Source organism: Pseudoliparis swirei, chromosome 18 (assembly GCF_029220125.1).
Source record: "Pseudoliparis swirei isolate HS2019 ecotype Mariana Trench chromosome 18, NWPU_hadal_v1, whole genome shotgun sequence".
Taxonomy (NCBI): domain Eukaryota; kingdom Metazoa; phylum Chordata; class Actinopteri; order Perciformes; family Liparidae; genus Pseudoliparis; species Pseudoliparis swirei.
Genome location: NC_079405.1, coordinates 15,519,657 through 15,537,977, shown reverse-complemented (window position 1 = coordinate 15,537,977; position 18,321 = coordinate 15,519,657). Strand labels below are relative to the sequence as shown.

The following is an 18,321-nucleotide window of genomic DNA, read 5'->3' as shown; positions in this document are numbered from 1 at the left end:
ACATGGTAATGGGCTACTGTGTTCAAACAAACCCAACCGAAAGAGAAATAGTTTAACCGTTCAGCCTTTGCACCTCGAAGATCCTGAGAGCAGCCATGGTGATGGGACTAAATGTACAGTCGTCGTTTGGTGCCAGTGTACATAGCACCATTAAAGCACCTGAAACTAGGCAGCAGACATAATGTATTCTAAAGACAAGTGTATTATTGCTACAGGCAGCCTCACACTGCTCTCAAAAGAAACACACTGGAATATCAATCAATACATTTTCTAAACTGTACCATGCTGTCCATGAAATGAACAGAGCCATCACATGGAAATGAGCAAAAGCTGCTTCAAAACTAAAATAACTCACATGTACTGTACCAAGATCTGGCGCTGTAGAGATACCAAACAATCTTCTCCCTTAGTTCATCCCAAACCGTTTGCTTTGATACACTCGCAAATAAATTAACACACACACACACACACACACACACACACACACACACAGACCAATTTGGACATTAGCACAAGCCCAGTCTTATCTCTCCCAGACAGGTTATTCTCCGAAGCAATATTGCAAGAGTTGCCTTTTAAATGGTGCTATGTTATGTTCTGAATATGCCTGTATGAAAGACAGATGATACCAATCCACTTTAATTTGATGTGTTACATTATAAATCCCATCCCCAATATACCATGAAATGTCTGCTCCATAATTATAATCCAGTTAGCTGTTGTCTCTCAGGAACTGTGAACCAGTAAAATAAAGGAACTGGTGCATATCTGACACAGCAACTGCAGTCTGTAGCATCTCAGTACCCTTCAGTGTTTCTTTTTACTGAGACAAATAAGGTAAAGTGGAAAAGCAAAATTATCCTTGGTCTGGTTGCTGCGTTGCAGCTGTCGCTGCAGTAGCTGTAAATCACTGTGGCATTCAGCTTACTAATGAATCTGCACAGGGAGGGTTCAGCCAGCAGACTGTAGGCTGTGATCCAACACATATGGAAGTCTGCACTGGTCAAGATGACTCTATTGTGTTTGGATGTCCCTTCAAACGATAACGGACTAACTAGGCACAAGACGAGGCTGATCCTCAAGTGCTCCTCTGCAGTATATCACATAGTGAATAGAGATCAACCTGAATGACACAGGAAAAGGATATAGTTCAGATTTGCTATCTGGGATGAAATACACAGTCAGCAATAACTCAGACAGAATCAAAAGCAACTATCTAAAATATTGTTGAATGTGTTTGCTGGTGCGACTGTATGGTTGGGCTTTATGCCAACTAAGTGTTTTTATGAGACAAACAAGTGTTTTTCTTGCCTAAGCCCATTGGTTGTTTTGGTGGCTCGCCATGAACTTAACTGCACTAAAGTCGGAGGCCCACTGGCACTGTAAGGGGCGTGTCACAGCTGATTGCAAGGATTTGCGGTTGCCTGTCTGTTCAGAGTTAATGGTACAAGGTGCAATCATGTTTATGCTTAAAAAGTTCACTTTGAACAAATATTGGTCAGTTTACATTTAATGTAGCCAGTATACGCTTTAAGCAGGAAACAGTCTAAAAGTGTTCATTCTAATACATACAGTATGAGAGTGTGTGTGTGGTATGAATGACACGTGACACAAACTTTCATTATGACTGAGTATTACTATACATGTCAAACAAGTGCAGTAGCCGCCCACCCACACTTCCTGTGTGGTTTGTCATTGCTTCAGTTTGGCTCTTTAGCTCGCTTTGTTGACGTACTGTTGAATACTTTTCATTATTATGTCATATATTTCATATAATTTTAATATGCTGATTTGAGTATCAATATACAGGGGTTTGCATCAAAAGACAATGATTACAAGTGTCCATTTAGGTCACTATACTGTGGATGTGTGTGTCTGTGTGTGGGGCCTTTGTCAAGACACTGCACTGCTGTCTGCAGTCTGCTACGATCTCCGCAGTGTGAAGTTTAATATTATTAGAACATGTGTCTGAGGTTTAGCTGTGTTTTTCTAACAACTGTTCCTCGCTGTGTGGATAAGATCAACTGCACAGTCCAAAGGTTAAGCCACGGCCTCATCAGCAGCACAGTTCTGTCTTTTATCATCCAAATCTTAGACGCCCCACTGAAGCACATCTCCTCTAACATATCTGGACTAAAATAAAAATCCAAAATGTATGATTCAAGGAAAAGTACTTTGATGAACCAACAGTGACTTTTTTATAGTTTACAATTTAACAGTGAAAAGTGAGGCACATGTCTCCAAACTTCCAAAACAGGTTTTTGAAAACAACTGTAACCCACTTAGTTGGCCTTTATAAATTACACTTCATAATCTTCATATTGTAACTCACTTCTCTCCAAATGGACATCATTCAATATGGTGAACTAGCTTCTTGGGGACTGATGTCAACATTTCAGAAAGGCGGGATGTCAAGTATATCTGTTTTTGTGGATCCATACCCAGGTCCTGAAATAAAACCCAATTAAATGTAATAATTGCCTGTTATTGTTTGTTTTTGTTTGCGCATGCTAGTAATAACATTGTCCTGCAGCAGGTCAGTGAGCATTTGAGAGTCAAACAGACCTCTTCATATTACACATTTCAAGATTTAAAACATTGAAATGAAAACGTTGGGAATGCAGTCCTGCTATTTCCATTTGCAAGAATTACACCTGGAGGCAGAGTACAAATAATTTGGGGTAGATTCATGTCAGAGATCTGGTGCCAGATCACAGCTTTGTTAGTTTCCAGTCTGAATAGAACTCGCCTGTTCGCCAGAGGTGCTTAATTTCAGGAGTGGCGAGCCTAACTGCATGCCCTGCGTGAGTCATGTACCAATGTGTTAGTGCTGGTTTCTGTGCAGACGATCCCATTTTTTGCAACGGGTGGATTATTGTTACCTTGACTCTGAAGATCCATCTATGCTTCTTGCCTTTGTACTTCACCATTAGCTTTACATTTCTCTCAACAGACTAAGAATGTATTTAATTAAATAGTACTTGTTAAATAATAAAATCCAGAAAAATAATAGGACATTATTTACTGTATATACTATAACTATACATAATTCTACAAAATAATGTAGCATAATTAAGTGCAATGAACTGTTGATAATTTGAGCACTCTTAAACACATTTTAATCCCTGACAATTAATTAATCCTTAGTATCCCTTAACAATACAGTAATACAGTGATATCTACAAATACAAAACTCCAAAGCCAACAGTCAAGCAAACACATACAGTTCCAATAACAGTTTTCACCGATAAATTATTTCTTTGGAAAAAATACATGTTTCTTAACTACATAGCCACCCCCACAGTTGTGTACATCATGGATGTAATTTAAAACATAATGAATCAGAAAGCTTCACTGAAAGCTTTTATCTATAAAGTTAAGTGAAATATTACCATACCGCATTGGATTTGTTATGTGTCCTTAACAGTCTTTAATTTCTTTAATGAACTGCATCCTCATGATTGTAGCAGAACCAGCCGACCTTTGAAAGGTGTAATCTTGACTGTAATAATAGATATTCTTATAGTGCATAATCCTATTGAAGAGTTTTGTTGTGTAGTTCTAAAAAGGCACTGTGATTAGAGGCAGGGCAGGGTCCTACAGTCAGGATATAAATAGTGAGTGTTTAGAGGAGGATAAAGTCACTTGGCATACACGTCCCCGTGCTTGGGTACACAATGAAAGGAAAAGGGGACAAAGGCTTTACAAAAATCTAATTTAGACTGCACAAAAAAATAAAAAAAATAAAACATATTCAGGAAAATGAGTGTGAAAATAATGCAACTTTTTTATTACACTTAATTTTGTCCAGGCCGAAATCACAAATTGACCTCCGAGGGCTTGAAATAAAAATGTACAATAATTTAACTTTAACCCAGTAAAGAACAGCAGTCTTTTAGTGTAGGTGCACAAATGAGAAATTGCAAATCAGGTCAGCATTTCAAATTTTTCATCTGACTAGTATTCATTTGGAAAGCAGAAATAAAGATGTGGAACCAAAGCAATGAGCTTCAACACAACCTCTGTAGAGGCATCAATTTCATCAGCAAATGAGGCAACTAGGGAAACTCACTTGAACTGTTGGTGTTCCCTGGAGCTGCGGATCTTGGACGAGAACCTCTCAGCCAATTTCTCTAAGCTGCGTGAATATTCCAGTTCAATCTCTGCTTTGCGGCGGAAGAACTCCTGCAGGTCCTGCAGCAGCTGGATACGAGACTCAGACTGTTGCTCCAAGCATTTGAACTGTTCCACCAGCTGGTTACGGATCTCTGTCCATCAAAACAGAAAACAAAAATGACGTGAGTCAACTGTTGATGCTGCTTTGTTTATAAACAACCTGTCAAGCATATTATGAAGAGTATTATCATTATTTACCATTGAAGAACATTTTTCTCAGGTATTTGTCTTCCACATACTCATTTCATGTTGACGGATGGTTTTCTGCATTGACACTCAATGAGACTGTGCAGGCTTATGATGCTGATTCAAAAATATGACAAATAATAAGACAAATAGATTCATCAATCCCCCAGTAACAGACATATTTTTAAAAAATACTCCAGAAACACTTTCACACTGTGAATCAGGGTTTCCTCAACATTTTCTGTAGGAAATGCCAATCTCGAGAAAAATGCTGCCTAATGATTGATTGACGGGAATAATCAATTGAAATAACTTACTATTTGCAGCACCTTTAAAATACTTCAGGAAAATAAAAAACCTTCACACAAGCCATGCAGAGCTGCTGAATTAATCATTAATAATGTTATAGTTCATTACATTTTTGATGAACATAATTAAGAATCATTAAATGCTGTTATTCAGAGCTATTTTATTGAACTCCTAGCAGAAACATCAAGCGCCTTATAGTTGAGAGTTGGACTGACTAGTGAGGCTCTATGCCAAGCTGTAATACGACCCATGTTGTATGATAGTCGTCTACACTGTGGACCTATTGTGAGATCAAACTGATTTTATGAGACGCTAATGCACTCTCCCACTTGGAGCACGTACAGGAGTAACATGTAACCTTGACCGGAACCTGATGCTGCTAAGCAGACTACAGATCCTTCATGCCATTTGGAACCCGAGAGAGAAACCTAATTCCTCTCTGTAGTGCTGTCATCAGCTGTAATGTTTCTGCTCAGAAACAGAGGAAAAGGCCTATTTAGCAGAACAGAAACACAACCTGATGGAAGAAGCTATTGCAAACAGGATGTGTGGTGTCACTTCCCAAGAGGGGGGAAAGCTCCTGAACTAATGAGCATCTTTAATAAGAAACCAGAATGTTGTTTGTTCATCTTATATTTAAAAAGTTTTATTGTCACATACAAATATTTGCCACAGTGCAGCTCCTAAGCCCACTCTCGCAGTCAAGGTTACAGCACATCCAGCAGTGGTGTCATCATGGATCTTGTATGCTTTTAGTGTTTTCTTGAGTGTTGTCTTTAGCAAATTCATCAAATAAACAGTGTGATGGAAAAAGAAAAGTGTGTTTTATTTGAGTTCCTTCATTTAAAGCCATGAATAAAATGGAAAACAGAATCTATCCCATGATACTTTGCATCGAATTTATTTGACTAACTTATCAAGTGTTTCCCTCCACTCAAAAGGACTTCCTGTTTACTTATGTATCATCAAAAGGCCTGCGTGGTAAAGCACTTGCAAGCAGAAATGGAAAAAAAGTAACTTCCTAAATGAAAGTCACTGCATGTTGTAACATCCTTAAGTTACAACATGAGTCATTGCAAGTAATACACCTAAAAAATAAGAACTGAAGATGGATATTCTACATATCTGAGCCATGGCAGATGAACTGCCGACTGAGTGGTGCAACCACTGTAGTGACAGACTGATCCATGCTGTTGAGGGTATCAATTGTACTTCATAAGGGAAGCTTGCCATTTGAACTGAAACTGTGATGTTGTGGGGCGAGCCTTTTCTCTCCCTGTGATGCTGTGCCACCTGGCTTCAGCCTCGAGCGGCATGCTTCCCTCTGTGGTTAACCGTTGTCCCAGCCCTCTCCTTCATCCAGAGGCCCCCCTCTCCCTCCCAGCGCTGACGGCTTAGGACTCTGTTCGTTTTTAATGGGAGCCCTGAACCAGAGCTCAGGGAGAGATACCACTCAACTGCTTCAGTCCGGATGGGAACAACTGGCTGTCCCAGACATGCACTTACAGTATGTTCACTGTATGCAGAGGGGTTTTTTTCTGTTATTTTTCTTTAAAAAAGAAAATGTGCACCGATGTGCATGAGTGACAGGGAGGACTTTTGAAAACAGTCTTTCACAAAAAGGGAACTCTGAACAGGCTGCAGCTCTACATTTGACAGATGAGTTTGGAAAAATAGGTGACGCACACCAGTAGTGTGCCCTTCCTTCTAAGAAACCATGAGCAGTTGGAAAACTATTCCCTAAGTATTCCCAGCTCTTTGAGTGGCTTCACTGTCAGCAGTTTATACAAAGTGAGGGACCCCTTTGTGGTTATTTTCAATCTTTGAGGAGAATGTAAATGTAGACCTGAAGCTTAAGTGAAAATGATGGTTTTTCTTTTTTAAATACCACCAACATAAGTCCTGTGCACTATTATTACACTCCTTGAATAAAAGAAATCCTTCTGAGGTCCATATTTTTCTCTGCTCTGATCTGCTACCATGAAGTAAAGAAATAAAACGACCAGCGTTAGATAAAACCCACAGTGAGTATTGACACACAACATGCCTTCATTGATTTCCAGGACGATAACTCTTTCAAACGCATCAATTGCTTTTGAAGCTGTTCAAAAGATTTCTGTATGCTATTAGAGACCTCTTATTTTCTCTATGATCTATATGTTATGCATGTCTCTTGAACTACAGCCACCACAGCATACTTCCATTCCTCTCTGACATGGACATAACAAGACTTTAAACCCACACATTTCTATGTAAAGATGCTAAACATGGATGCCCCACTTTCAGCTTGATTTATACTCCCGTGGCTGAGCGTCAATGTGTTATGTGCAGGCACCTCTCGCACACGCCAGGCATACATAGTTGTGCAGTGAATTTCGCTTTGCATGTTATTTATTTGGTGTTGTGGTTTTCAAATCCTTCGTCAGGGGGTCTCTGATTTATGTGATGAACGTGATTCAATAGTTCCGTTTATATTTGGCCCAACAGAACAGAAAAAATAATTGAAGAGTTGGATGGTGAAGAGGACGCTTAGATTGAATAAAGGTGTTGTTGAGGTACCTGGATGTGATGGTACTTGTCCATAAAATCAATGTCCCACCTCTGAAATCCAATCAAACATCTGCAGTGCAGGTGCGTATCGTAGCATTAATCAGGAGGGGCTTGTTGCATCTATCAAGCTCTCTGCAGGCTTGAAAAAACATCTCTTTCACTCTGTGCAAGCTTTTCCACAGAATAACCAATTAGGCATTAGCCTTTTGTTTTTTTGGGGTTTAAAAACAAACAGAAAAATTAATAAGACAGTTCCAGATATGTTTCTTATTAAAATGAAAAATGCTGGCATATGCATATATATGTATGCATTGTGTATAGCCTGAGATCTTCAGTAGTTTTAATGTTCCTCAACCTGGTCCATTGCTCTCTATTCATTATGTAATATTCTGTTTATAACATATTATGAGAGTAGAGACCCCATCCCCTCATACTCGACACCTGCTTCACAACATAATCTCCGCTTCACCGTTCAGGACAGGAATTGAAAGCACAGTGGACACACAGGAAACCCTCTGAAAAAAATAGTGGGATGTTGACATTTGACCCTAACAGACAAAACCCTGTGTTGGCAGCTGTGTTAAAGCACAGTGTGGAGATGTTTCTAGCAATGGTTGAATGAACTGAATTGTCTACTGGAGTTGTGCTCCACCCAAAAATGTTTTTGAACTCAACATTCGCCTCACGCGAAGGCTCTGTACAAAGTTTGGTTCACGGAGAATGAAACAAATGCTACCAATGGGAGCTTCCTTCTCAATTCTTATGCAAGGTGTTATATTAGGATATCTGTTACATCTCAACAATATGAGTGTTTGGGAAATATGGATAGAAATCAAAGGAACTGATAACCAAGTGTGGTTTGAGAAGTTTCTAATGAATGTAAAAATACAATTTGGCTGGAGCTGAATAAAGCCTCTGTTCTCAAAACTAGAAACAGTTTATAATCTAAATGGGGTGGGTGTTACTCAAAAGATTTTGAATTAAGTTGCTCTGTTCAACATAACTCATAATATCTGTAATGTTTATGTTTATGTCTCCATCAGGCAAAATGCAGCTCAGTGCAAAAACTTGTCAACAACTTCCCCTACGAATGTAAAACTGATCCACACTCAGATGGTGGCATTGGCTCTGATGAATTATGGATACATGTATGGGCGGAGAACAATGCATTACTTTTTATCTCATAAGAATTAACCTGCACCTCCTCCTGAACTCTATTCAGGACACCGGTGCAGCATTTTAATGCAAGTCTGCTGTTTAAGAGGGCCATGTGACGTCTTGACGCAATGAAGTAGCGATACAACTGGAGTGAATGGGAGAGATTCTCTGCAGAGCATTCTGAGGGCAGCAGGGGAAGCCGGGCTGTGCAGAGCAGCAGGCTGCCAGAGATAGAACAGGAGTGATGGATCATTACATTGCAGGGCAATAAGAACACGATATTATCTTCCATCGTGATATGGTTGACAGACACGTCTTCTCTACAGAAAAATGACAGGCATGTTTAGCATGCATGTAAATGTGTCGCTGAATCTATGAGAAGTACAGATTCCACTTCATGTTTTTGGATACTAGTGCAATGAATGTGGAGGAAATAACTACATATCTCTGTGTCATAACCAGCCTCAGATGGTTTTAAATACTTTGAAAATAACATCTTTAAGCGTTCACATTAACATGCAGTAAGACACACAAACTGTGTGTAGACACACACACACCAGACAAAAGCTACTCTGAGCCAAACCTTTCACGAACCTAATCCCCAACTCAGCTCTGCAGTATCTGGACTCAACACTTTCAGAGCCAAATTCACAAGAAAAGCAGACAGAGAGACAAACGTGACCCTTATCCAGACCTTAATTCACTCTCTCTCTGTCCTTTGCACTGAGTCTTATAATACAAGTTACAGTCGTTGAACTAATGCCCCACTTCTCTGTTCTTTAAAAAAAATCCCAAATGATTAATGCAATTTTTGATTCATAAGAGCATGCTCCTGATGTCAGTGCAGGTTATTTTCTGTCTGTCTCTCGCCTGCTCCCTCATTAGTCCAGGCTGCTACAGCACATGTACTTAAAGATAAGACGACAGGAGCTGAGACAAATCAATGGCTGAGCAGAGGTGAACCGACGGAGCGTCCTACAGCAAGATGTCAGCTGCCAGTCTCTGGGTCGTCCCTCACTCCTAATCCTCCCTCCTAATTATCTGCTGGTTTATCAGATTTCCCACTAAATGTTCTGTCAAACTAAGAATCAATCAAATGAGCTTGTGTTGTGCAATATTTCAACTAACTTCTAGTCTCTTATTGCCATTTAGGCAACTGGTTCTTGGCATCTAATAACAATTAAAGATAATAAGCTAAATGATTAACAGCTCTTTTAAGTTTCTTAAAGTGCAATGAACTTTAAACCACACTGCTGATTACAAGAAAATACATTTTCGCTCTGCTTCACAATGCAAGGAGAGGAACATCGCCACAGACTTCCTCTTTATCGACTGTATCGTCATCACGTTAGGAGTCTGATGCTTTAGAGTAGGCCGACCATATACAGGACTGTCTCAGAAAATTAGAATATTGTGATGAAGTTCTTTATTTTCTGCAATGCAATTAAAAAAATAAAAATGTCATGCATTCTGGATTCATTACAAATCAACTGAAATATTGCAAGCCTTTTATTCTTTTAATATTGCTGATTATGGCTTACAGCTTAAGAAAACTCAAATATCCTATCTCTAAATATTAGAATATCATGAAAAAGTATACTAGTAGGGTATTAAACAAATCACTTGAATTGTCTAATTAACTCGAAACACCTGCAAGGGTTTCCTGAGCCTTGACAAACACTCAGCTGTTATAAATCTTTTTTTTTACTTGGTCTGAGGAAATATTAAAATTTTATGAGATAGGATTTTAGAGTTTTCTTAAGCTGTAAGCCATAATCAGCAATATTAAAAGAATAAAAGGCTTGCAATATTTCAGTTGATTTGTAATGAATCCAGAATGCATGACATTTTTGTTTTTTTAATTGCATTACAGAAAATAAAGAACTTTATCACAATATTCTAATTTTCTGAGACAGTCCTGTACAACTCCAAATGGAAAAACACTTTCAGAGTCTAGCTGCCCATCAGTGCTGGATCCAGGATCCAGGACAGCAGGACAAGGCTGAGAGATGTATCCATGGCAACACAGGCGTGTGCACCAGTCTCCAGGGAGCAGCTTATTGGAGGAGAGATGGATGTGGATGGGTGGCAGCATTGAATGAGGATGCACGTCGGGATGAAACTAATTTCACTATTTCCAGTTTGTCCCATGTGATAATAAATTGATAATCTTTGGGGTTTTGGAATGATCGTCAGACAAAACAATTTAAAGACACAACATTGAACTTTGAGGAACATTTTGATTTTAAATAGATACATTTCAAATAATCATTAGTTGCAGCCCTACAGTAAATAAGTAAAGCAGATCAAACAAAATGCCTCAGTTTTGAGCTCCTAATAATAATGAGGCTGTGCCATATTTGCTTCTATTTCTACCACCAGTGGTGGGTGAGATGGATTTGTGAGCTGCACATCGGTACACTCTTTAATTATCTAAAGTCTATAGTGGGACCTGCACTTCTCCGGCACCTCATGAAGTTAATTTAGAAGGTCCCAAGCCGACACTAGAATAACTTCACTAATTACTTCATCAAATAGTCACTTTATCAAACTCTCATTGAGAAGCTATTTTTACACAACTGCCCTGTTTTCTCTGTTTCTAAGATTACAGTTTCTCAACAGGAAGTTTGTTTATTAATTCATTTTTGTGTGTCAACTATTGCTTCATCTCACCATGAATACTTGTTGGGTAATAAAGAATTTCCTGTAATTTTCTATTTGCCGGCGATAAGGGAGCAACTGAACTGCTAGTCACTGACCTCTGTCACATCGTGAGGCTTTTGAGACAATCAATAAAACGTTGGTTTAATGCTAAAATAATAACTGTATGGCATTTAGAGTAAAAAAACTGCAAACATAGTCGGAATTAATTCACACCTTTTAAGAGCACTTCAACCTAAGCTTGTAAAGTTGTTTCTGCCTTTAGTGTCAATATCCAATGGCAAAGTATGTGTGTATCTTCAAAGCTTAAGTGATAAGAGAAAATACGGCTTGTATATCAAAACATATCTATTCATTCAATAACTGTTCATTTTGAAACTCTTGATTTGAATTAACCTTAAGTGTAGCAGCCCTGTAACTAGGTTTCAGTCCTCCAGCAAACAGCAGTGCATTACTGGACTTCTAATACAATCATGGTGTTGACAGCTACACTTCTCCAGACAGTGTTGATTAAGAGTCATTCAGCATACACAACAGAATAAAAGGAGATGTGAAATCAGGCTCTGACTGGCACCAAATAACCAAGAACATGAATGTGTTTTTCTGTTAAATGACCCTTTGTCCACTTCAACAAGGCCGGCACACAAACCAGAACAAAAAAACAGAGACTGTTTTAAAAGATAATCTCTGCCGGGCAGATCACCAGTTTCATGAAAAGCTGATTATCTCTTGAATCCTTGTGAAACATGCAGAACAAACTCTCAAGTAATCAATTGGCAGCTGCAGTCATGAGTTCATGAGTTTACAGAGACCAGAGCAGATCACCAGAGTTGAGAGAACTCTGATGGCAGACTGGAAAATGAAATGTCTCATTATGACATCCATATTTGTTGTTGTTGTTTTAATGGTAACAGACACAGGTGACCTTGTCATCTCTGTCACACTTAATCTGAGTTTATGATATTGTATGTGGTAGATGTGTTGCCTCTTATGTCAACATGACAAATACACATGTTGTCAAACTTCTGCTTTCCTCTGAAGTTGTGTTAATAAATATGATTAATTACAAAGACATTTAGAAATATAGTTCAACATTAAACATTCAACATTCTTGCATTAAATAGGAGGATTGATTCTCTTAGAAGAGATCTTCGGATAAAGACTGGAAGAGAGAAAAAGCTAGCGAGAAATAGTCTGACACATAAACCAAGACAAAATATACACAATTTACTATTTTTTTGTGTGTGGATTAAATCAAGCAGCAACCTCCGGTGCAGGGAAATGAAACCAATGTGGAAGTGCCACAAAACTGCTTTCCTCAAATGGCCACTTGAGGCTGAAGTCAATCCCCATAGACCCCCATAACAGCCTTGTACTAAAAACAGTTAAGGTCTTCATAGTTAATAAACCCAATCATAACAAGAATATTGTGAATATGTATATAACTAATTTGTTTAACCCTTGTGTTGCCTTCGGGTCATTTTGACCCGATTCAATATTTAACCCTCCTGTCGCCTTCGGGTCAATTTGACCCGATTCAATGTTTAATGTCGGTGTTCTTTCGGGAGTCAACAAACAAACATAAAGTACCTCACACTTAAACTTGGAAAACAATATTAATTCTAATAATTTTCTGGAGATTTTAATAGCTGGGGTCATATTGACCTCAAGGGTAAAATATGTTAGTAAATATAAAGGTAACAGGAGGGTTAAACATTGAATCGGGTCATATTGACCCGAAGGCGACAGGAGTGTGAAACATTGAATCGGGTCAAATTGACCCGAAGGCAACACAAGGGTTAAATCACATTAAGGGTTAAATGTAAGCATAATTAAGGGGGTGGCTGCTTTGAGTGACAAGTAGGTGCCATCTCATCTCAAGTTGTTCGCCACAAGATGTTTTTTTCTGCTGCGTCACACACCAATCCACCTCTTTGCACAATTTTTGCTGGGAGATGGGCTTTGTCCTCACTGCAATGGTGCTGGCCGGATCCACAAGCTTTACAACTGCTCTTCAGAAACCTTTTGGGCAAAATCACAATGACTAAATTCATATTAAATACATTCTATGGATTACATGGGATATGTGAATTAGTGACCTTTTAAGATGCTGGTAGGCCAGAGATAAGCTACCTGTTTCCTTGTGTCTTCAGTCTTTATGCTAAGTGAAGCTAACTGGCTGCTGGAGGTAGCTTCATAGTTAGCTTACACACACAAGAGCAGCATCAACCTTCTACTCTTAACTCTCGATGAGAAAGTGAATCAGTATATTTCCTGAAGGGTCAAACTGTTCTATTAACTTCACCTCACTGTATCGTAACTAGTCACTGCCACAGCACACAAACAAACCAACTATGAATGAAAGCCACAATGTATTGGACCAAAGAATAAACACGCTGTCCCACTAAGATTATTCTGTCTAAATAGCTAGTACACGTTCTCTCCGTCAGCAGCAGGTTTGCCAAACAAGCTGCCAGTGAGTCAATGCGACCATTTCTCTCCCAACTCCCAACATGTCAGTTTCTACGCAGGCAGCTTCCTGTTGCCCGGCACAATGATGATAGGTGATTGACCAAATCCCACCATAATTGGACAAGCTTTGATCTTGATAAACATTACCATGCAGCATCAATTGACCGACACGTTTTTACTTTGCTAAAAAACACTTATCCCCGGGAGCAACAACAAACACGCAGACCAACATAGTGTCTGACATCATTCTCATCAGCATTTCACCAAACTCACTCACCTTTTAAGGTATCTCCTATCACACACGACATTCTATAGTTTTATTTTCATATCAGGGGTGAGAAGTGTGGATTCACACTCGTTGCTGTACATACTAATGATTGACATGTACAACTGCAAAGGAAATAAAATAATATAATTAATCATTTTAAAATAAAAGATTTGTTCTGCTTGGGAGGTTAAACTTGTTTGCATTTAGTCTGGCAGAAAGGAACCAGCAGACACAAGCAACTAAATGAAAGCTGAACCCAGAGGTGAAAAAAAATAAGTGAAAGCAAATGAAGTCTTGGGTAAATTCCATCACATTAAAACTGAGCCTCCTCTCGAACACAATATGCCTGTATTTCTGTCTGCCTGTCTGTGTGCGTGGGTGTATTGGTGTCAGTGTGTGTAATGACTGTTGCTGTCGTGTCTGAGTTAGACATCTAAGAAAAGAATAGCATCAAACTAAGCTAACTCATTAAAGCACTGATCACACAGACTTTTATTTCCCTAATACTGCAGCAAAAATTCAAACACTAAAGTGCCATGTAAGAAAATAAGACTGGGGTAAAACAGTGGTTCACTCCAAGTACAATGAATGAGACATATTTTGCAAGGATCTCAGCCAACTGAACAGGCGACCTGCTGTCTCTCGAGCCAAAGTACCGTACAGCAAAAAGATTTCCTCTGTGCAGAAGACCATGGATGTCTTGACTTTTAAATGTGTCATTTAAGTGTTCAAGTTTGGTTTCAAAGCTTCTTCCTGTGTTCACATATGGTTTAATTACTGCCTCTCTCATCCTCCATCCGCTATTACCCTCTCTTTCTATGTTAAGCAAGCTAGTTAACCGATGCTCACTGGACTTTTAAAGCATCTAATGTTAGATGATGAAGACTGATGGTTTCAGTTCATCATCGTCCTGCGGATGTGGAAGTTTATACTGCAGACATATTTTAGCCTCGGAACCTGGAGCGCAAATGTCAAACAGCTGCTGATGGCTGAGCCTGGGGAGCAACACTTCACAAACTGCCTATTAGACTGGCAAACAGGAGCAGGGGGAGTGGGGGGGTTCTGTCCAGCAAACACACGGTGGTAAGCCCCAAAACAGAGTTCAAGCTCCTCGGTCAGGCTATTTCAGTTCAGCGTATGAACCCTGTCTATTGTCATGCTAATGCAGGATCTGCCAGCTGTACAGCTTGAATAAAGTGAACACCATCTCCCAGAGTTCTTCAGAGACCTAGGCTTTGGGAGCCAGCCTCAAGGGTTGTCAAACATTCATTAATGGCTGTGTTTTAAGATTTTAGCAAAGTGAAACAAAGGAATTTAATTATCTATATTCTAACATTTGCAGCCAGTATACTTAAGGAAACAATATTTTGTCATAGCCAAAGTACTGGCACTGCTGAAACCAAGTGATTTTATGTTTTAATTAGACCTCATACATAATAAAGAAAACCTGTTGCTTTGTTCCAATTAATTACATACTGATAATGTGGCCCCTTCTGCCATGTACACATTAACAATAAAGTAATAACTCAGAGTAAGACAGGTGCAATTTCCAATTTGAATTTCATTACGCGTCGGTCCCTGCCCGCTTTGATTCATAATATTGCCATTGTTGTGAGGTTGTGGATGTCAGGAGCATATAGCCCTACGTGTCTGTAGGCAATGCAACAAACCAGCTGTGAATGAGAAACAAGCACCATTCTCCATAAATTAACATTTACTTTGTACCCCCACAGTTCAAGGGCCCCGTCTAATGCAAAGAGGCAGCACACAGGGCCTCTATGAAACTAGAGTAATTCTCCCATGGCTCATTGAGATCTAAGATGAATAATTAATGTCTGAATTACCAAAAACATGGCCTTGAGTAAAATCGAAAGTAGTGGAATAAGATATTGGCAGAAACAAGACATGCAATTTTTTGAATGACGAGCACATGCCAAGAGACCAAACTAAGGTTATAGAGGCATATGCAGAAAGTCTAAAGGGTAGGACTAGCAGCTGAATCACAATAATCAACACAAAGAAGAGTGTGAAGCCTACAAATGAAACGGCTCACAATCTTAGCATCCAAAGGTCTGGACTTGTGCAATAGTCTGGGATGATCAGCTGAAGTCCCCCGAGGCATAACATTTGGGAAACCACTGAGAGTGAGAGTGCCAGTAATGGGTCCAATGCCTTGAAACTGAACCCCAGCTCCACTTAGGGAACTGTCTGCTCATAACCAGTCTACTCTACTTGTATGTACAGTATGCCGCCGTCATTTTTACACAAGGCAGAATAAACTGCCACTTTATGCATTTTGTGGTTGTTTATTTGGGTGTCCTGTATTTGCCTTTAAATACTTGGAAAATTGTATTATTAATCATTCTGTTTCTTCACAAAGCTTTAAATAATCCACACAGTTCACCATAGGTTGACTCTTTAACAAATACAGTTAAATTGACCGCATGTCTAACACAATGCTCAACAGCAAGCTCTGTATCCACAGTGTCATCATTCACTAATAAGACTCTTTTGGAACCAAATCATAATGCTACACCATCAGTCTATAAATGACCCTCTGATTTAAGATATTTATGATTCGGAAATAGTAAGTAAAATCATACCACGGGTGAAGTTACATTGGAGTGCAGAAAATAATTGAAAACAGGTTTCATTAAGCCACAGAATGTTTGATCCATAATACCAGATGAGAAACAGTCCAACTGAATCAAAGGCAGAGAACATGGGATCGACATCTCTAACCTCCCCAGCCACAATAAACCAAACACAGGCCCCAAAATGTGAAAGAATAAGGTGCAATAACACAGCCAGTCCTTGCTCCATCCTCCACTGATTTCAATACGGGGATCAGTTTACCCAGTAATGAAGCTGCACAACCACATTATGACACGTGATCATTCAGCACACGGACATCCCTCTGGCTATTGATGAATTAATCTAAGAAACATGTGCACACGAGAGAGAAGGAAATGAAACCGGCGGATCGCTGCTCGCAGTCTGATCTCTGTCATTGGGGTGACTGTCACGGTTTACCTGCCCTGGAGGGGGAAGCCTGTCAGCTCTCTAGATGAACACAATACGACAGTTCAAGCAGTAAGGCTGATTTCACTAACCTATGATACGATAATCAAAAGAGCAGCACAAACATGGAGGAGGACCATCGGCCAGCCTCCGCAGAGTCAACACAGACTCACACGCACCTTTCACTTGGGTCTCATAGTCCGCAATGATCTCCTTATCCTTCTTGAATCTCGTAGATGACATCGTTCCCCGCGCTGTGAGGGTGATGGTCGAGGACTATCTTGAGTATGGAGAGGTGATGATCCCGGACTTGCAACGGAGCCGCGTTTTCCACCTTCCCCTTCTAGTGGCCGCGCATTGAGGAGCACAGACGTGTACATGTGTTGTACTCCCGCAGCTCGAATCACCGGATCAGTGCAGAAATAACACACGAGCAGCAGTCCAATGTTTTATTCTTCTCTTTTTCTGCTTGGGTTTTCTCTCTTTCCTCCCCCTCCTCTTCTCCTCCTCCTCCTGATGGAGCCAGTCAACTCAGGCGCTTCAGCAGGGAAAACAAAAAAACTCAAGCGAGCTCAAAACTGTAATAACAACATGATGAAGAGAGCGGAGCGTCGCTTGAAGCTGTTCAAGCAGTCAAGTCCCTGTTGTAGCTTCTGTGACCAAAAAGGATGAGACGTGCGTGAGAGCAGCGAGGCAGGGACACAGCATTCGTAGGCTACTCTGACAAATTGCGTTGCAGGGGAACAGGAATTTAAAAGATCGTCACGTGAGCCTCCTCATATTGTCAAACCACATGTCTTTCCCCCCGCCCCTCCCTCTCTCTCTCTCTCTCTCTCTCTCTCTCTCTCTCTCTCACGCACACGAACACACACACACACACACACACACATGCCCGATGGTGCATGATGAAGGCACTGCTGCTGCTGTGGTAACCACAAATATAGACACAACAATATCTTCCAAAAAGGGCTGATATCCTTTTCACCACACCCTCCATTGTTGCAAACAGGTGTATTGGCATGCCCTCGTTGAACCCATTGTTTACTGCATCTCTTCTCCTCTGTTGGCAGAGCTGAGGCAGACAATTAAAGATGAATGTAAGGGCAAGAATGTCAGTGACAGAAATGTCATTAAACTTGCACAGATGTAAAAGGATATAAAAACTCATTGAACAAATTGTTCCAAAAACGTAATGTCAAATATTGCTCAGGAGAACCGAGAACACATAATAATACATCATAATACTCTTAACATCAGGAAAGGAACACAAAACTTCCCAACTTTGGTTAAAATAGTTACATTTCTGTCTTTCAATTAATTTACGTTCATTCATATCAGTCATTTATGTTATATTCATTAAATCATTAATGTTGTTCATTCTATGCACAACATATATTTTAGGGATCCTCCTCTGTTGCTCTCATGAAGGGTTCTTCTCTTTTTTTCCCAGTTAAAGTTGGGGCAGTTTTTCCTGATCCGATGGGATGTCTCGGGACAGAGGATGTCCTATGTGTATAGAT

General features: G+C 39.8%; 1 protein-coding gene across 2 annotated transcripts in view; it reads right to left on the bottom strand.

The window, feature by feature from the left end:
- Positions 1–17,520, bottom strand: part of srgap3 (SLIT-ROBO Rho GTPase activating protein 3) — a 54,220-nt gene extending 36,700 nt beyond the window's left edge. The window contains exons 1-2 of one of the 2 annotated variants that reach the window (XM_056437872.1): positions 16,981–17,520; positions 4,073–4,268 (exon numbers count right to left, since the gene is read on the bottom strand). In XM_056437872.1, the coding sequence (XP_056293847.1) occupies positions 4,073–4,268; positions 16,981–17,044 (260 nt within the window). In that variant the 5' untranslated portion in view covers positions 17,045–17,520. Of the gene's footprint in view, positions 1–355; positions 372–4,072; positions 4,269–16,980 lie in introns of those variants that run through there. The other variant, XM_056437873.1, reaches the window with a different exon arrangement.
- Positions 17,521–18,321: the final 801 nt, after the last annotated feature.